General features: G+C 36.9%; 1 protein-coding gene across 1 annotated transcript; it reads left to right on the top strand.

The window, feature by feature from the left end:
• Nucleotides 1-2,538: 2,538 nt before the first annotated feature.
• On the top strand, nt 2,539-14,324 carry LOC136232580 (B3 domain-containing protein Os07g0563300). Its single transcript, XM_066021807.1, has 14 exons — nt 2,539-2,947; nt 5,321-5,402; nt 5,521-5,619; nt 7,189-7,498; nt 7,609-7,951; nt 8,147-8,243; nt 9,202-9,376; nt 9,608-9,681; nt 9,850-9,897; nt 9,994-10,254; nt 11,057-11,106; nt 11,563-11,676; nt 12,096-12,166; nt 13,156-14,324. Exons 1-14 carry the CDS (start codon nt 2,814-2,816, stop codon nt 13,905-13,907), a joined length of 2,610 nt encoding a protein of 869 aa, XP_065877879.1. The 5' UTR covers nt 2,539-2,813; the 3' UTR covers nt 13,908-14,324.
• Nucleotides 14,325-20,737: the final 6,413 nt, after the last annotated feature.

The following is a 20,737-nucleotide window of genomic DNA, read 5'->3' as shown; positions in this document are numbered from 1 at the left end:
ACATTTGATATCATGTGAAATGACATTATGTTGATGACATCATGGTCACCCACTTTTTTGAATAAAAGGTCGCGCAAAAGCTGAGGCCAAGTCCATAATTAGGATGGCAGCCTAAGCCCAACGGTAAAAGACCTAACTTCCGCTACTCATAACCCACAGCCAATACGCAGTGCTTTGGATCCAACCACCAAGAGACACTTCATAAATCCTACAAGATAAATGATTCATCTCAGGATTCAGACTCCTTAAGGGAATATGAACCATAAACTCATAATAATTCCTAATAACGGGACAACTTTGACCTAATCAAACACTATAAATAGTCAGATATAAGCACATGGTTCGGTATGTTAACTACCATCTCAAAACCTATTATTACCTTCTTGTTCGATCCTAAATCATAAACTGACTTAGACAACAGAGCGGGTTCGCTGGACCCCGTCTGACCTAGTTACCATTTTATAGAGCCATTACGACGTCGGATCATAGCTACTGTATTGACACGTAAATAGGACCAGGTAACAAGTTATCATTGGTGCGGTGAATGTGGATTCAAATAATTTGTCGCGATTATTCAGAATATCAAGTTATGGCTGCATCCCATCGAATTCAATCAGAAGTAAAAAAAGGGTAAATTACACCCATGGCCACTAAACTTTATCCATTTTCACATTATGGCCACTGAACTTCATTTCTTCCCGGTATGGCCACTGAACTTTATACTTTTTAACACGGGTGGCCACTCAATTTTAACTAACTTCTCAAAATGACCGTTAACGATCGTTAACGACCTCAAAATGAAAATATTCAAAAATTAAAGTTGTTCAGAATGACATTTACCATGAAACCACATTTTTTATTTTCGAAAATCACATTTTATGGAGCTTTCTCTCTCTAAAAATTCACTTTCTCTCTCCTAACCAAACAACACCTAAATGACCTCAAAATGAAAATTTTCAAGAATTAAAGTTCCTTAAAATATTATTAACGCTTTGGATTTTTTATTTTTAGCCGTCAACGGTCGTTTTGAGGCGTTAAGTGGTCATCGGTGTTAAAAAATATAAAGTTCAGTAGCCATACTTGGAAGAAATGAAGTTCAGTGGCAATAATGTGAAAATAGGTAAAGTTCAGCGGCCATGGGTGTAATTTACCCTAAAAAAATGAACAAAAAATTTGGCTTACGTGTTATTTAAGTGTCTTTTCGGTAACTGTTATTACCAAAATCTGCATAGAAGGACTATAAGATAAATTAAATACAAAATTAAATGAAATGAGTTTAATATTAAGAAATTGAATTTTGTGACTTGATGTTTTTGAAGGATTAGGAGTGTAATTAATCCTAAACATGGTTGGCCATTAAGAGCACAAAAATGAGAAAACATTAGCACGGAAAAAATAAAAAATTCCAAATCCAAATTGACAAATAAAAGTTGTAGTGAAACGACGACGCAATAAATGAGGCCAAACACTACGTGTGTTTTTAAAGCCTTACATACCGAAAGAAACAAAGAAACCCCTGACATATTTACTCGCGAGACTACGTTATATTCACACCCGCTCAATCAAAATGAATATATAAAGGCAAAAAGCATAATTAGCACCTCATCTTTTAGTTTTTAATTCATTAAGCCATTGATTTTTTATTTAGATACATTAAGCATCTAATTATTTATTTTTCGTCACATTAAACTCTCGATAACCAAAAAAATCAATTTTAAACATAAAAATCGGTTAACAGAATATTATTCATTGCACCTGTATTCAGAAATTATATTTTTTCACAGTTTGAAAGCAATTTTGGTATTGTGACTATAAAAAAATTGTAAAAATCTTAATTTAAACTTTAAAAAGTATTTTTTTATAATTTTAAATACGGATGAAATTAATAATTAATTTGGTAAGCAAGAGCTAAATTGGACCAAATATAAATAATCAGAGACTTAATGTATCTACCGGGGAAGAAGACAAGGAAGCCAGAAAGGAGGTCAAAAAAGCTCAAAGAAAAACTCTTGTTGAGGCCGATAAAGAAATCTATTGGTGGATTATTGTCTCAGGAGGTAGATGAATACTCCACCCGACTCAGGGTCGCTCCACGGGAAACCGCGTGTGCCACACACAATCCCTTTTGAGTTCATTTGTGGTTCAAATCCCTTCCTATAAGAGATGGAAAATAAAGTTGCGACTTGAAACAGTTGAAGCCCACTAACACAGATGTCAGGGGCAAGTTCAAACCTAATTGGGAGGACCCTTTTATAGTAAAGAAGGGTCTCGCCAAAGCAAAGGAGCTGTGCGCATCATGGATATAGATGGCAACGAGTTTACTGATCCCGTCAACCGGGATCGCCTCAAATTCTATCATGTTTAAGTGTAAAAAATAAAATAAAATAAAATAATGCTAGGTTGAAAACCCGAAAAAAATAAAAAATTAAGGACTTAATAAATTAAAAAGTGAAAAATCAGGGTCTAACGATGTTTTTTGCCGTATATAAATATCATTACCCATTTTCCTTAATTATTATTCTCTCTTTAATTCAAAAACCCTCTCTTTTTCCTCTCACTCACTTTCTCTCTCTCTGGTATCACTTCCGCTCTATGATTGCACAGATCAGGCCGTAACCACCATTTTTGCCCTGTCTTTTTGTGCTTTCTCGCTTTTCATTTTAACTATTATTTTCTCTCTGCAGTAGCTTAACTGGATATTGATTTTTCCTTTATTTTTGGGGGGGTTATGCGTTAGGTGTTTAGTTTCCTTTCCTTTACTTCTACACTTTTCTTTTTCGCTTTCGTTTCTGGAAAGTGAAAAAAAGTTTGGGATGTCTGCTGCTCCTTCCCCATCTTCGTCTTCCACGTCGAAGAAATGTTTCAATTCGGATTGTTCCGACTTCAAATCCAGGAAAGGGTGGCGGTTGCGTTCTGGAGAGTTGGCTGAGCTTTGTGATCGATGCGCGTAAGTGAGACTGTTCTACTGTTATTTTTTGTTTTAATTGGAGTTTTAGTGTGGTTTATTTCATTTTGGCGTTTTGTTCTAAATTTGGTGTCGATTTCGAAGCTTGGCGTTTGGGAGTTTTTGGTTTTGATTGTGAATTTAATGAGTGTGGTTTGTTAGGGATAACGCATGGGTTTTCTGTTTCGTTATATGCTAAATTTAGGAAGTTGTTATGCTTCTGCAGCTGAAAATTGGGGTTTGTTGGGAGGTCAATTTGGGAAAATTGGCTTAGTTTGAGCTTTGAAATTTGAATGCGTTGTACTGCCAGAGGAAATGAACGACTTAGTATTTATTTTCTGAGATAACAAGGGATAGAACTTATTTATTTTGTAAATTTGCGGTTTATTTTTTTTAAGGTCGGTTAACTGCTCCTTTTTTTTTTCCTTTTTCATTTTCTTGTCTTATGTTTCTCTTAATTTAAAAAATTTAGAATGTCTATAGGTAGGTATTTATGTTTGCGTCTGACCGTAAGTATCTGAAAATAATATTTGGCAACTGCATTTTCTTTTTCCTTTTTGGCCTTTTATTTTGACAAATATAGCTTGGAGTACGTATCTGGAACAGTAATTAATGCGCCACTAAAGAATATTTCTTGGTTTGCTGCTGTTGTAGTTGTGTATTAAAACTAATCAATCTTGAAGTGAATGCCACAGATGGCTTGAGATGAACCAACTTACAGTCATATTCATAGAAATGGATGTAGGAGAGAATAAATTTTACGTTCCTATATCTATTGCTTTTAATCAAGTAGGACATGGATATGGTGATTGAGCTGGATAATACCTTCTTATTGAGAGCTGGGGATGAAATCCACATTGTTTAGATTCATATTTGAAATTTGTTGATATACTTAGTCATTCTTGAATAAAATATGGTCACTCCAAATAGGTAGTTGATATATATTTCCCCAGTCATTTGGAGTGGGAAAAATAACTTGTGTTTTGTAGTTCTGGGTTCATTTGTGTAATTGTTTATGAGTTCTACGGGTGAATCTGTTTTGTCATTTTTATTTTGTATTATAGTTATTGATTGTTTGATGATTAATTCAGGTGGAATCTTCATCTTATGTCTTTGAGTAGCTGACGTCAAAATTTGTTAACCATGCCTTCTAGTGATTTTACATCTTAAAATTCAGTATATGAACTGTTGGCTGGTGAACATATCCCTGCCTTGGCTACTATATGAACTTTAGTTCTTGTCTCATTCAAACTGCAGAAAATTAACTAACATTTTATGATGTGAACTAGTTGAATGCATGATATATGGGTGTAAATGATTGGTAACAGCTGTGGGGTTGGTTTTTGTAAAGATCTGCTATGACATTATTTAATTTAATTCAGATAAGAATGCCGCTTGATAAGATCTGTTATGACATTTAATTTAATTTAATTCATCTTATAATGCTGCTTGATAAAGGACAAAAACATATTGTCATTAACTTCAATAGTTTTGTGGATTGTATTGGCTTTAGCTAATTGCTGTCTGCTGACTGATAGATGAAGTTGTATGGCAGGTCTAAACTTTACTGTCCATAATGTTATCTGTTTTCGTTGGTTAAAACCAATGTTTTAAAAACCGGACTGACAATGGGTTCGACCGGTTGACTCGGATTGGTTGAACCAGATGATGTCATCAAATGTATATACATATATATATATATATATACATATATATATATATAAAATAAAATTCTCTTCAATTAAACATAAAAATTCATACATCCAAGAATAAGAAATTAGTTTGATACAATATTCAAGATTTAAATTAAAGAAATATATAGTTCAACATTACAATAAACACAAATCACACATTTCTTCTGTATTTTAGCCAATCTTCATTATCAATTGTGAAGAGGTGACGGATTTAGTTCTACTTTTTAATTTTTTTTGGAATTTCTCAAATAACACGGGTCATCCCGATTCACCGATTTGGTACCGGTTGAACCCAGTTCTTAATGGGTCAATAACAGTGACCCAAAATATATACAACCGGATCGGATACATGGCCTGTTCGCGGTCGAACAGGCGGCTCCAGTCCGGTTTTTAAACACTTGCTAAAACCCCTTTATTAGGGATTAAAGCTCAGTTAAGTTCATTGTATGGCTGCCTCTAGTGGGTTTATTTTTGTTCTCTGCCTTTTATTTCTTCCTTTTCAGTCTCTTCAATCATTATGAAATAAGTAATATTTTAGGGAACTTGGATAAAATTGATATCTGTGACTTGTCTTGCTTTCTTTTATTTTCTTTATTCAGTTTTTAGTACATGCATTTATTTTTAGGATTATATTTCTTTTTGTCCTGTTTAATTAACAATGAACTCTGCTTATGTGATTTAGTTCTGTTTATGAGGAGGGGAGATTTTGTGAAACTTTTCACTTGAATGCCACTGGCTGGAGATGCTGTGAATCTTGTGGGAAGGTGAGCTGAACCTCTTGTTGACTTGTAGGCTCCCCATGTTAATAATTTGAAAGGGACAAGTTTCTCCCATTACTCTGTTTTTAGTGGAACTGATCTCGTGGCTAATTTTTCATTGCAGCGAGTCCATTGTGGTTGTGTTGTCTCATGTAATGCATTTCAACTATTGGATGCTGGAGGAATTGAGTGCGTGGGATGTGCAAGACAAAATTTTGTCTGGGTAAGAAGCTATTCTAATCTTTCAGTGACAATTAGAAGTATCTTATATTTTTCGTTATTAGTAAGGATTTTCTTTGACTTGAGTTGTTGATTTTTGTGTCATTTGTTCGCCAATTTTGTCTCCATATATTTCTGCTTATAATTGCTAGATTTCTATTCACATGCTTTACTTGTGGGTTACGTTTTATTTATTATTATTTTTTATACTTTTATATACGATAAGTGTACTCATTATTAATTCTTACTGTTTATATGAATTCAGGAGTAAAATTTAACTATAATTATTATAATATGTGTACTAAAATTTATGATTATATTGTTCGAATAATTATAAATTAAATTATATAACTTGGAATTATCATATCTAATTTTTCTAATTAGGAGACCAGTTGAATGTTTTAACAGTCTGTAGTTGTAGATTGAATAAGTTCTAGTATTAATTGGTTTTATGATTTGAGAAGGTCTAATATTTATAATTCTGAAAGGTTTATTATTTATATAAATAGGATTTAATATTAATAGACTTAGAATAGGAATATAAGTAATTTTAGATGGAAGTATAATTAGATAATGTTATTGGTGTTGGGATTTAAATTATACTTACTAGACTAGCAAAATATACTAATAGAAAAAAGAGGTGATCAGAATCAACACGTGGTTATAATTAATTTTATTTTGTGTTAGTCTACATGTTTTCCATCGCAATCAGTCCTTTTATATGTAGTAAAAGCTAGTGGAAGAAACAAGGGTAATTATGCACTTGTAGATACATACCATATTGCTGAGCTATATATAACTTCAATTTTTTATATGGGTCTAGTACTGAAGCAGGCGTGGGGTCCTTCTTAGAAATATTCTGATTCTGAGTATTCTCTATGTTAATACTGATTACATTTTCTATTAGCTTTTATGATTATTACAATCAGAAGTAAGAAAGAGCTATGGTATAAATAAAACATAGTGATGCTTAATCAAGTAAATAGGTGACTGAGAAATCAAAGCTGGAATTTTGTTTCCCTGCCCACAGTTGGTAACTTTTGATAATTATGGAAAAGGAAAAAGTTCCAATGATGGATTTTTGCTTGAAGGCTGTTTGGTCCATATATGATTCCAAGCTTTGGCCTTCTTCTTACATGCCTTTGGTTTAATATGTTGATTTACTTATTCATCATATGGGGAAAATGTTTTTGTAGATAGATGGACTCATGGTGGATATGTATCATACATTATTGTTTCTGCATGTTCTTGCTGTTATACCAACCTTATCTCCTCTTGTATTTTCCTATTTGTAATTCAATTTTTTTTACGTCTTTTTAAATCTCCATATTTGTTTTATTATAAATCCACCAAGTTTATTTGGTTGCTGTGCTGAAGTCATCCATAGAATTGTCTACACATTCCTACCTCCGCATTCCTTAAATTTTATGGCATAATTTATTGTTGTTTTCTTTTGTGGTATGTAGTCCTTAAAAGTCTTCATTGTCACAGTTCTTTTATGTGATATGATGTGCATAAAAGCACACCTTTAATTATGCATCGTTAACAATCTGTGTCATAATCTGTATGTCAGGCATCTAACACTACATGGATGCCTCCTTTTGCTTTTCATGAGAGATATAAAGACCCCTCTGTCAAAAGGTGGAGCCATATAGCTGGATCAGGTCCTGTACCATGGCGACAAGCGCCCAGTTTGTTTAGTTCTTCTATTCCACATTCTGAATTGCATCCAAGGACACTGTATGAGCTTGGCAGGCTTAATAATGATGAAAGATCATCTAGCCCTTCCATAAAGAAAGGAAGAATAGATGAGATCTCTGAAAGATTAATTACTGGGAGCCTGAAGCTTGCTACTCGAGATGCCCTTGAGAATGGACATGCAGGTACAGTTCCTTCACCTGTTTTATTCTGCTAGAAAGGTGATGGTGTAACGTTTCTGTTTGCCATCTAGAAGAAAAGGTAACTGCTACACCCTGTGATCACTTTGTTGTAGGAGCTAGCAACGAGGAGAAACCTGGTCCATCCCTAGGCATAACACAGCAGTCTTCTTCTTTAAGGGAGGACCCATTTAGTCCACAACGTGGAATAGATATGCCTATTGCATCTCTGAATGAAGCAAACGGTCAAATTGGGGTCTCTGGAACTCCTGTACGGCAACCAGCTCCACCTTTGATTGCAAAACAGTTTCATGGTAATTTGCATAATGGAGTTGATTCATCAGCTGAAACTCACGTTCGCAATGGAAGGCCCCGAGCCGATGCCCGTGGTAGAAGCCAATTACTTCCTAGGTACTGGCCAAGGTTTACTAATGAAGAACTACAACAGATCTCTGGAAAGTATCCTTGGATTTGAAAAGTTATGAACATGAGGGAGCTAGTGGTTAATGAACTTTTGTCCATTTCTCAGATTTTTTGTTCTGACTTAATAAGATGGGTGAGATTCTGCAGGATCAGCTAACTTATATGGTTTCTTGATTCCATGATTCCCTTATTTGTTTTTGGAAAAATGCTTAAAACCTTAACATATTAAAGTTCAAATTCTCTAATCACCCCTTTGTTCGAGAAAATGCTAAGTGCTAGTGATGCTGGGCGAATTGGGCGTTTGGTGCTGCCAAAAAAATGTGCAGAGGTTAGTCCTTATTCTTTCAAGCTTGAAATTTCTCATTTTACCAGTTTGATTTTAAACTTTTTTGTACTAGTGAAGATTAATGAGATGGATATTTGGCCTATAAGCAGAATAGAATGCTTAGGAGTGTCTCTGGGATCCCATGGATTGAGAAAAACAATTTGTATTTGTTATTTTACTCTTATTTTTCTGTTTTCTCTCTACTAAGACTAGAGCAAAGAATTCAAGTAAATTGAACTGATATATATGATATATATATATATGTGTGTGCACGCACGCCTGTGCCTTAGACGGAGTGATTTAAATCGATCTTTTTGAATTGAGCTCACACTTGGAGAATGAATTCGTTTCAAATTCTTAATCAGTGATTGATACAATGCAGTGTAGTGCATCTAATTATGAAATTCATTCAGGCTGAAATTGGTGACTGTCATTTCTGTTTTGTTGATAATGTGATGCCTTCTTATTTGCCATTTCTCTTATTCATATGACCAAGGACCTGTAAATCTAGTAAGTTTCCCAATTGAGGGCTTGATGAAACTGCACAATAGATCATGGGAGTGTCCAATTCCTGTTGGATGTTTTCGGGCTGCCATATTTTTTGAAGTCACGAGGAAATGTTAATCCATTGTTATTTTACATGTGCTGTTGAAGAGATTTAGATTTGAACATATAGTGGAAAGCAATAAGTGTTGAGAAAATATACAAGGAAAGTTATCATTAATCAAGGTGTTTCTTCTTTTATTATTTTTTCCTGGTGGTCTCTTCTCTGAATATTTCATATAGAAGGTTGGATGTGAATAATCTTGTTGTAATATATGCTTATGTTTCTATGCAAGTCCTATTTTGGTACTTCTTGACTCGTTGCAGATATTTGCATCTCTTACTCTCTCTTTTGCCTTATATCTTCCTCATCATTTTCTTTTTGATGGTTCTTCAATATGCATTCATTTTGTGGCAGGCCTATTTTCCACCAATCGAGAATCCTGAAGGGCTACCTCTTAAGGTCCAAGATTCTAAAGGCCAAGAATGGATATTTCAGTTTCGTTTCTGGCCTAACAACAATAGCAGGATGTATGTTCTGGAGGGGGTAACTCCTTGCATACAGAATATGCGATTGCAAGCAGGTGACATAGGTAAGTACCAAATTCAGTGGAAACAATTGTCAGAATATTCTTTCCTGGGGAAGATAATATGTTCCTTTTGTTAGTTTCTTACTTTGAAGTTTCTTTGTGTGATCGATCTCTGCCTATTTGATTAGTCGATGAAATGGCTTTACATCTGCTTAAATATGTTGCCCATATGGCCGGTCATTGATATTTGAGAGTTCTACAGTGTTGGAACTGAAATTTGATTCTGTTTCCCAGTAACATTTAGTCGATTAGAGCCTGAAGGAAAACTGGTTATGGGGTTCAGGAAGGCTTCTCCATTGTCTGATCAGGTATCATTTTCTTACCAATTACCTTTTTCATTGGCTCGTGACTTTTGAAGAATCCATCATTGTTTTGGGATTTGATTTTGAGTCAGATCCTTTTTTTTTTGTGGTTTAGCATTTAAGGCCTGTCAGATAAACCAGTAAATTAACTCCATATTATGCTTTTATTTACAGGACAATGATACAAGACAGACTGGTAATGGCGTGTCTCTGAATGCAGATGTTAGTATTGCAAAGACTTTATCTCAGAGTAGCTTTCACCTTTTATCATTTAAAAGACCATGTGTGATAATCTGGTCTTTTACTTCAATCAAACAGGCTGAAATGGCTGATCTTAGTCCTTGGTCTAAAGTTGACAAGTCGGGATACATAGCAAAAGAAGTTCTTGAAGGAAAATCTTCAATTAAGAAACGGAAGAGCAGCACATTAGGTTCAAAGAGTAAGCGTCTGAGAATTGAAAATGAAGACATGATTGAACTAAAGTTGACATGGGAAGAAGCACAAGGTTTGCTCCGCCCACCTCCTGACCACATTCCTAGTGTTGTGGTAATCGAAGGATTCGAGTTTGAAGAGTACGAGGTTCGATTAATTCCGTAGCCACATTAAATTTTGCACCAATTATCAATAATCTCTTCGTTTACCCAATTTCCTGTGTGCTAGTGTTTACAGCCTAAATTAAGGTACTTGCATATCATGGATCTGTAGTCATTCATGCAGCTTTATATGTTTGGATGCAACAGCAAGATGTTATTTGCAACAAGTAGTTTTGTTGGTGTTAATTGGTCAGATTTTATTCATGAAGTGGGTTGGATTAATATCGGTCTGAATTCAACAAAATAATTCTATTAGTACCTTGTGTCAGAATTGAGAAATTCTATTGCTCGAATCTTTAGTATAATTTGACCTTTTGCAGTAGATCCAATAAAATATGTGGTGTACTGTTGATAAAGATAAACCATGATTAGTAACTTACTGTAGTGTGCCAATTAATCTGGTGGTGCTGAAGACGAACTGAATTTTTGTTTTCATGGTTGAAAACCCTGGTGGTCGCAAAAGATGTAAAAGTTAAAATACAAATTTTGCTGATTTTATATGATTTTTTAGGTGAAGCAAGCTGCATAAAGATTAATCAAGTACCATAAATGCTATTTATGTGATTTTGTAATTAGCATATAGCAGCTTACTTTGATCTTAGAATTTTGACAAATATGTTTCCTCCAGCATAGAAAAAGAAGGCGTGCTTAATTATTTTTTTGTACTTATGATTATGAATCGTTGTTTAATTGAAAAAACTTGTTTTTGCGGAAATAGTAATTGATTGTTCATTTGTGGTATGTCGGGAGACTTCTGTTTGTTCAATATTCATATGTTCCATTGACAGGATGCGCCAGTACTTGGGAAGCCAACCATTTTTGCTACTGATAATTCAGGGTAAGTCACTTAAGTTTACATTACAGCTTGATTTTACTTTTCAATGTCATGGAAAAACGTATAGGTAAAAAAATCTTAATCATTTCAAATGGCATAATAATTAGTTGGCTATCTTACTTGCTTACTGTAATATTATAAGTGTGGGTGGTGTTTTGGTTAAGGATATATCATCTTTCTGATTTTTTATGGAGCTTCCCTCAAACATGTTTAGAGTGTTAACAATTGCAAATCTTTTTCCAACCCTTGACATAGCTTAGCAATTACATGAATACTATTATAATTTATAACCTTTCTATTAGGTCTTCTTTATTTTATATTTATTTGTTTTATTCTTCTGTGGGGCATGTAATATGGTGTCTTATTTCAGAATTTAACTGAATAAATGAATTTCTCTGGTTGTAACATTTTCTTCTCTTACCAGACAATAGTAATTCTAGTTATCTGTTCTTTTGTCAGTCGTAAACTTCAATGGGTTCAATGTGAAGATTGTTTTAAATGGCGCAAATTGCCTGCCAATGCTCTTCTTCCCTCCAAATGGACGTGTTCTTCTAACACTTGGGACCCAGAAAGGTATACCATGCATTTATTTCTTATGTTTCTGGTATGGGTTTTCTCCTCTATACCACTCCATATGCTTTGTGAGACTCTTAGGGAGCCCATAATATTGAGGAATGAAATGGTGAAATACTGTATTCATTTTCACCTAGAATCCTGCAAGATTATGCTATAAGACTATAACTGATACCTGTAAGATTAAAGTTAGAGTTCTTGAAGGAAAATAGTGTTTTTTTTCAAATATGCTTTGCAGCTATTAATTTTGATACTTCTAAATCTGTTGTGCATGTTTGCTTGTGAAATGTGTTTAGTGTACTGCAAGGTAATTAATGGATTCAATCTGTGTTCTGAAGATGGACAAACAGCTTTATGAAATTTTGAATTATCTGAATAACCAAGTCTTATGTTAAATATTTTCATGTTTCTCGGTTTAGATCGTTGTGTTCAGCAGCTCAGGAATTGACAGCAGACCAGCTGAAAGATCTGCTTCCATCTTGTAATTTAGGTATAATTTGCTTTTAAACATTTTTGCTTTGTTTTTCTATTTTCTATTTTCCCTCTATAGTGGAATCATTAGCCACTATCTGGTAGTTAGTAGTATCTGGCATCCTAGAAAATAGGCAAAACACATGATTAAACCCTTGAACTTTCACGGTTTTAAAGATTAACCCCTGAACTTTACAGTTTTAAGGATTAAACCCCCTAATCTTTAATTCTCAAACATATCGAGTCCCTCCTTCAGTGAAGGGATCAATGTGTGTAGAAAATAAAGATCACGGTTTTAATCCTTAAAACCATGAAAGTTTAAGGGCTTAATCATGCGGCTTTTCATTTGTTTATTTGATAATCTTATTGTTTTTCAAAGAGAACAAATAACTGATTCTTTCAGTTTTTCCTCAATTTTGAGTACATACATGTCCAACTATTGAAGAAATTGAAACAAAAAATAAATTACCTTAAGATGATTTAGCGTTTTATATAGTTGAATCAATGTGAATTTGGAATTTCACTTCCAAACTTATACATCAAAAGGGACTAATATAAATATAAACCGGTAAAATTGGTCATACTAAATGATGCCATATTCAAGCATCTTTAAGTTAGCTAAACCTATAATAAATCAAGTCCCTCAAATGCATTTACTAAAATATTATTATTATAGGCAAACCGTATATCTAAGCCCCTCTTCATCCTTTCTTGATTAAGCCCCTACCTTCATGGTTTTAAAAAAACTTCGATGTTTAATTTTTACATACATTGAGCTCTTCATCAATGACTTCGCACTAATAGGTTAGCTAACGAAGCGGTTAGTGAGAGGTTCAATGTGTATGAAAATCAAGATCACGAGCTTAATCCTTAAAACCGTAAAGTTCAGGGGCTTAATATGGAAAAAGTAAATGATCAAGAGCTTAATCTTTAAAGCCGCGAAAGTTCAGGGAGCTTAATCATGCGATACTTCTCTTGCGATGACATTATTATGTATGTGTTCTACAGCTGCTTCAAAGAAATTGAAGGCTGCTAAACAGGATGTTGATAATGTTGAAGCACTGGAAGGGCTAGACACTCTATTGAAAGCTGCCAACTTAGCTAGTTTAGGAGAGAATGACGGTAACCCAACTTCGTCACAGGCCACCACGAAGCACCCTCGACATAGACCTGGCTGCTCCTGCATCGTGTGCATTCAGCCGCCAAGTGGAAAGGGCCCCAAACACAAGCAGACATGCACATGTAATGTGTGCCAAACGGTGAAGCGTCGATTTAAAACTCTAATGATGAAGCGTGAGAGGAAGCAGTCTGAGAAAGAAGCAGAATCTACAAAGAAAAAACCGCAACAACCTCTTGATGATTACCCATCACCGTCCAGTAACACTGGAAGTGGCAGCCCGATCAAGAAAAAAGTGGTCAGCGAAGAAGGTTCTGAAGATGATCCTAACAGAAATAAATCCTCCACTTCACCATTTAAAGGCCAAATCGACCTCAATATCCAGCCAGAACGAGAAGACGAGTTGTCGCCTGGTTCGGATTCGGGAAGCATGGTGAAGATGCTGCAAGATGCCACAGATAGGTATCTCAGGCAGCAGAGACTTTTGAGCTCGGTCACTGAAAACATTTCAGCAGGTAAACAAACTCAAGCAGGTAATGCTGTAGGTGAAATTGGCAACAACAGCAATCATCAAGACTCGGAGAAGGATCATCCCGCAACTTTCTCTGTCAAAGTGTCTGAATCTTCTCCAGCTGCCGGATAAGATTACGCCTCAAATATTGCGGAATCTGGGGGATAATTGTGTGTATACATTTACACATCCACATGGTGTTGGTTTGGGTGTGCCTGTACATAAAGTAGAGAGCGGTAGTGAAAAGCCGGTAACATGGTTTAGAAACCAATAGTTTTGCAGATTCTTATATTTTAACGTCGTCATCATCATCATCTTCTCGACTGTAATTTGAGCGGATGCTGACTTAGCTTAGATCCTGAATGATGATTTTACTTGTTTAAAAAAGGGCAGTAGGTTGAAGCTATGTAGTTCATTTTTTAGGAGCTCACCTCTTCCCTAATTCAGGATCATGGAAAATGTAACCAAGTTGTGCCAGTTTTTTCTTTTCTTTTCTTTTTTTTCACTTGGTAAAATGGGAAATTGCTTTGAGTGCCTTCGTCCATTTCATCTTAAGGCTTTGTACTTCTCAAAACGGATGACGACATGTCTACATGCGTTGTAAAGGGTGGCTTGGTGTTTGACGGGATAGTGATAAGGATAAAGATTGCTATAGATAGAGATAGACATAAGATTTTACTATAAACAGAGTTAAATAACATTGATTTGAGGGATAAATTAAATTTTTTCGTTATATTAAAATTGTAGGAGTTTATTGTTGGTCCCTTGTTTAGTTGCAAGTATAGTTCCAAGGGGGGGTTAAGAACTATTTAAACTTTTTAAAACTAATTTAGGCAGACTTCTTTTTCTAAAGAAGGAGGTTGGAACAGCAGCGTTTAAAGCGCACAACTCAACTTGACCTTTTCATTTGGTCAGTTTTTTGATTGTTTAAGCAAGCAATACAGATAAGGAGTTAAAGGTTTAGAAAAACTTCACTCAGCAGATTTATCCAGATTCGGCTTCTTCTAAGCCTACATCCTGTCCCCGGAACACTTCCGAGATTTCAAATCCTCTACTGAGCTCTTTAAAGGTAGAGCCTCAAACCTTTTACAATATCAGCAATTGAGTATGACAAGAGTACCTTCCTCTATACTTCTACTCAATCCTAATCTCTCTGCTGAGTACTTAAAACCGAGTACTCAGCCTCTCCTTTCTATCTCTAGAAATGATAATTGATTTGTCCTAATACAAAGATGTGTTAAGACACTTTAGATGATTTACAATCACTCTAGACTTTCACACAGATATGAAAATGTAGTGTAAGAATTTTGCTTTGCTTCTTGCTTGCAGAACTTGTAGAGATTTGGTCAGCGTAATGACTTTATCAAAGTTCTGTATCTTGTGAAGCTTGTGATGGCACTATTTATAGAGACGTCTGGACATTCGGTCATTTCGAAATTCGAAATAACCGTTGGAGGGAAACGGCTATGTGTCGTTGTCATCCTGACTTGCACAGAGCTCTCGGCCAATCACAATCGTGTATCTTCTGTCCTCGGTCAACTCAGCAGATGGTCTATCCTTTTATGGTAAAGTCAACTGGACAGCATACTGTGTCGTCTGAACCTTGCCAAAAGAGGAAACACTTTGTCTGGAAGTTTTCCTTTGCCAGCTGCTGTCTTGTACGCTTTGTCGAGACTACTCAGCAGCTTCATCTTGAAGTTGTTCCCGAAGGTCTTCTAGATCCTTCCGTTTGCTGAGTTGCGTTTTGAACAAAACGGCAACGTCTTGACATACGCGGGCCGAATGTACTGAGTTGTTTGACTTGGGCATTGGCTTCCGTAATGGGCTTGGGCGTCTTGATTCTTATGCTTATAATATTTTAACTCAACATTGAACAAACACATTAGTAGAATTAAATCAAGGCATTTAAACTTAGTGTGTTTAGAATAGGTATATTATACTTAAACAATTTTGTCAAATCAAAATTACGTGGAAAGGTGTTTCAACAAACTCCCCCATTTTGATGTTGGCAAAACTATTCAGCAAGGAACTCAGTATGAGCTCCCCCATGATAGTTGACCTAATATACTTAGCAAACTCCCCCGTAAGGGTTGAGCTACTGACTTAGTTTTACTTAAAACATTTAAGGATTTAAATGAGTAAGTCTAAGGTCAGTCTTTAGATATAGGTCAGCTATTATTACATATTCTATTTACTCAGTGATAATCGGAAGGTTTAAACGTATAGAGCGCGTGCTGAGTAATTTGTTCATTGAGTTCTTATCAGAATATTTCATAAGCATATAGGTTCATGTCAAACATGTTATCAGCATATCATTTAGTCAATATTACAAGTTATAATCTTAGCTGATTAAATTGAAGATACAAAATGACTCAGTACATTAAAAGCATATATCATAACTCAGGATTTGAATAAGTAAGAAAAGATAAGTATGATATATTAATGAAAGTCAGCAGTTACACAGAAGAAGAAGAAAAAACATAGCACATAGGTTACAATGGTTAAGCCTAGCCTATCTATTTCTTTTTCTTGCCCTGTGACTGACTTTTCTCGTACTGACGTTGCTCATGCTGAGCTCTAGCAACTTGCGCTTTCTCCCCCGTTTTGTCAACTTCAGGGAGCTTGAACGCATCTGTTAGGACAACACGAGTCAGTTCTTGTGAAAGTGCTTTCAGTTTGTCAGCACTTTCATTTACACCATCGAAGATGGCAACTCCATCAGCCGATACTTCGACAGGTATATGAAGATCAGCAGCACTGAGCATGTTGATGCTGAACGCTTGAGCTTTTGCTTGCCAGATTAAAGCTTCAGAGAGGCCAGCAAAGACTTGGTGGAAAGTCTTCAAAAGCGCTGAGTCATAATGATGACGCTGGATATTATTATGACGAATGTGGTTAAAAGATTGCTGTGCAAGAGACAGCAATTCATTCTGCTTTAACGCGTCAGTATCCATCTCTTGTTTGTTGAGATTGAGTAGTCTAATGGCCTCACCAATTTGCTCAACTGAGCACTGACTATAGGACACAATTTGCTCATTTGTCTTCAGTTGCTCAGTATGAAGCTGAGCAAAAAGCATCTTAAGTTCTGAGGAGGTGGCGTAGTCAGTGTTCACAGCAGATAGCTTCTGTACTTGCTGATGTAGCGAGTTCAGATGTTGAATTGTGGACAGTTGTATTTCTGCCAGCTTGGCAACTGAATCCTGCCTTGCTTGCTGAGCTTGGAAGGACAAGATGACATGCAGCAGGTCCTTGAGTCCCTTGACTTCATTAAGAAATAGAGTGACCTGGGAGAGCTGAGTTGTCTCTTGGAGTGACGATCCAGCAGCAGGTGAAGCGGACTGTTGAAGATCTTGGATTAGAGCTTGCACTGAGTCAATGAGCTTTTTGCCGGACTCAATGGCATCCTTATGGACATCAGTATGGCCAGTAGAGAAAGGAGTGAAAGGAGTACCCTGGTCAGTGACTGGATGACTTGGCTCAATCTGCACTTGAGTTGGTGGTAAGATTGATTGATCGGCAGAGAGGTTGTGTATGGAAGACATAATCAGAACACTGTTCGTGCTGATGGAAGAAGGATGGACAGTGGTCAGTTCAACCTGACTTATTGAAGTGGTTGAAGTGGTATGCTCGGCATGTTCCTGTTGAGAAGAAACAGAGGCTTTTTTTTCCAACGGCGGTGAAGTAGAGGAAGTTGTTGGCCGTTTGAAGAACTTCAGTTGAACAGTAGAAGGGTCCTTAGTTGTTTTCGAGAGAACAAGGTCAGGAAGAGTTGGCATTTGCACAGTAAGTATGCTGTTGATTTTGTCACTGGCTTTGACCAACTTTCTCCTTCTACGTGGTGGAGTGGAAGTAGGAGCAGCTTCTTCTGAGTGAGTAGGAGTAGGTTCTTTCTCCTCAGTATTGGTCTGGTCAGTGTGATCAACTTGCTCAAGATGTTCGACTCCAGCAGCCAACTCAGTGTCCGTGTCCACAGCTCCACCAGCTAACCCAGTGTTAGCATCTTCAGCTTCTATTTCTTCGTCATGGTCTTCAGACTCATCAGCGTCATCATGACCGCTGGCTTCAGCTTCTTCCTCAGCAGTGCTGTCTCCATCAAGTTTTTCCTCAACTTGGGAGATGAAGTGGTCATCTAACTGGACCTCTGATTCCTCAGCATCAGTACCCTGGCATTGAGTGAAATGAGAATCACTCGGTATGATGAAATCAGTTGGCATGGCCTCTAGAGGGGTCGTAGCTGAAGGCTTTTGCTTCTTCTGAGGTAGCTCAGCAGCTTCCTCAGTTTCAGGCTTATCTTGCCTGGTTCTCTTTTCAGCTGACTTTCCAGCTGACCTCTGCCTCTTTGCAGGAGACTCAGTATTTGAGGAAGGGGTATCAGCAGTCTTTCTCTTGCGAGAAGTTGGGGCCTTAGTTCTTACCCCTTTCTTTGGCTCAGCAGCAGTTTCCTCAGCTTTGTCAGCATGAATAGTAGCAGCAGTTTTACCCTTCTTCAGGGGTTGTCCAAATTTGAGTGCCCTTAGCGAGGATGCTGTTATCTCAGACCCTCTGAAGGATTCCTCACCTTCAAGGTCAATCTTGTGGTCAATAAGAATGCGCGTGATGATTGATCCAAGCCTCAGCGTACCGGTGCTTTGAAGAAACCCAGCAACCAAGACTACTGGCATGTTGATGGGGATGTACGTGAGCATGTGCCATATGAAGCACTGTTCAAAGTTCGTTGCTGAGGTCGTGCAGTTTATCTTAGGGTAAATGAAGTAACTCAGCAGGTAGTGAGCCAACTTTTGGTGCTGACCTATTGAGGATGCTGAGACCTCTCCTGAGTAACCCTCAGGTTTGCAGAAACTATAGACATAGTCGGTCTTGTCCTGATCTCCAGATCTCCTCAGCATGACTCCCTCAGTTTTGAGCTGGAGGAGATTTCCAATGTACAGAGGATTAATGAAGATTGTTTTTCCCTTTACTTCGGTGCATAGGTAGTCGGTGGAGTCACTGGCCACCTTGAAGTTGTGGTAAAATTCTTTTACCAGGTCAGGATACGTCTCATCTCTGACCGAGAACAACCCAGTCCATTCGTTCTTTGCAATCCAGTCGGCAAATGGTTGTTCATTTTGCACAAAGTGCTCAGAGACCCATCTGGAGGGTTCAACCTTCCATTCACTAATATTGTCGAAGACACGGGAGTAGGTTCTGATCTTCACAGCTTTCTCTTTTCCAGATTGTTGATCAGTTTTACCCTTGCTCGGTGTGGAAGGGTTTCGTGACGGTTCATCGGAGCTGGACTTATTGTGGCTTCTTTGCCTTAAGAAATTGTTAAGCATAAAGAGTAAAAGATGGGGAGATGCCCATATTTTATAGACGAGTTGAACGGTGTGGATCTTAACCAAATCCATGTGTCAGTTTCGCCTTAGGATCATGTACCGACAAGATCCTGGCTTTTATGACACATTACGGTGAATACGTCATCCTAGGTTATACGTGTGCTTTGCATTTATGCTAACAGATTAATCACTCAGTTTTTTTTGGAATGCCAAACGTTCAATATTCTGAGTGGTCAGTGCAGTTTTTAAGGATGATTTTACGTTCAAGTTCTAAACTAATTTACTCAGTGTGCAAGTTTACTCAGTATTGTATTGTTCAGTCAGTTTTTATGAGATACTTAGCAAACAATGAATCATTCAGCATGTAATTCACTCAGTATTTATATTCATTTAGCACAGGAATTTACTGAAGAGGATTAAACATACCAATTGCTTCTCTCAGTATGCTGAACTGCTCACGGGCCAGTGGCTTCGTGAAGATATCTGCAAGTTGTTCGTCCGTTGGGACAAAAGTCAGCTTGATCTCACCCTTGAGTACATGGTCTCTAATGAAATGATGTCTGATGCTGACATGCTTCATTCTGCTGTGTTGAATTGGGTTCTTTGAGAGATCAATTGCACTTTTGTTGTCACATTTGACTTCAATTGTCTTCGTTTGAACACCATAGTCTTCAAGCTGTTGCTTAATCCATAGGACTTGAGCAACACAATGACCAGCAGCAATGTACTCAGCTTCAGTGGTAGACAGGGTTACTGACGCCTGCTTTTTGCTGAACCAGGATACAAGACAGCTTCCTAAGAAATGGCATCCTCCTGAGGTGCTTTTTCGTTCCAGCTTATCTCGTCCATAGTCAGCGTCAGTGTATCCGACAAGTGTAAAGTCATGAGTATTTGGATACCACAGACCTGCGTTCACTGAGCTTTGCAAATATCTAAGGATTCTTTTTACAGCAATGTAATGAGATTCCTTAGGGTTAGATTGATATCTAGCACAGTAGCATACTGAAAACTGAATGTCTGGTCGACTAGCTGTTAAGTAAAGTAGAGAGCCTATCATACCTCAATATAACTTGCTGTCTACTGACTTACCATTCTCATCAGTGCAGAGGACAGTGTCAGTGCCCATATGAGTGGATATTGGCTTGCAATTTTCCAGGTCATATTTCTTTAAGATCTCCTTGGCATATTTGGCTTGACTGATGAAGATGCCATTCTTTCCTTGTTTGATTTGAAGACCGAGGAAGAAGTTGAGTTCTCCCATCATGAACATTTCGAACTCAGTCTGCATTTGCTTGCTAAACTCCTTGCACATTGATTCGTTAGTTGCACCAAATATTATATCATCAACATAAATTTGGGCCAGCAGGGTATCTTTACCCTTTTTCTTAATGAATAAGGTTGTATCAGCTTTGCCCCTGACGTAATTTCTAGTCAGCAGGAAACTGGTCAGCCTCTCATACCAAGCAGGTGGTGCTTGCTTGAGGCCGTACAGAGCCTTTTTGAGTTTGTAAACATGGTTTGGGAACTTAGGGTCCTCAAAACCTGGAGGTTGATTTACATAAACCTCCTCGTTTATAACTCCATTAAGAAATGCACTTTTGACATCCATTTCGAATAATTTAAAGTTCATGTAAGATGCATATGCAC

Source organism: Euphorbia lathyris, chromosome 6 (genome assembly GCF_963576675.1).
Source record: "Euphorbia lathyris chromosome 6, ddEupLath1.1, whole genome shotgun sequence".
NCBI classification, from domain to species: domain Eukaryota; kingdom Viridiplantae; phylum Streptophyta; class Magnoliopsida; order Malpighiales; family Euphorbiaceae; genus Euphorbia; species Euphorbia lathyris.
Note: the sequence above shows the minus strand (reverse complement) of the source record. Positions and strands in the feature narration are given on the sequence as shown.

What these genes read in the sequence shown, in the direction of transcription:
- LOC136232580 (XM_066021807.1), top strand. Translation starts at nt 2,814, where the DNA reads ATGTCTGCTGCTCCTTCCCCATCTTCGTCTTCCACGTCGAAGAAATGT. An exon ending in GAGCTTTGTGATCGATGCGC is followed by an intron (nt 2,948 to 5,320) that starts GTAAGTGAGACT and finishes TATGTGATTTAG; the next exon opens with TTCTGTTTATGAGGAGGGGA. An exon ending in ATTGCAAGCAGGTGACATAG is followed by an intron (nt 9,377 to 9,607) that starts GTAAGTACCAAA and finishes TCTGTTTCCCAG; the next exon opens with TAACATTTAGTCGATTAGAG.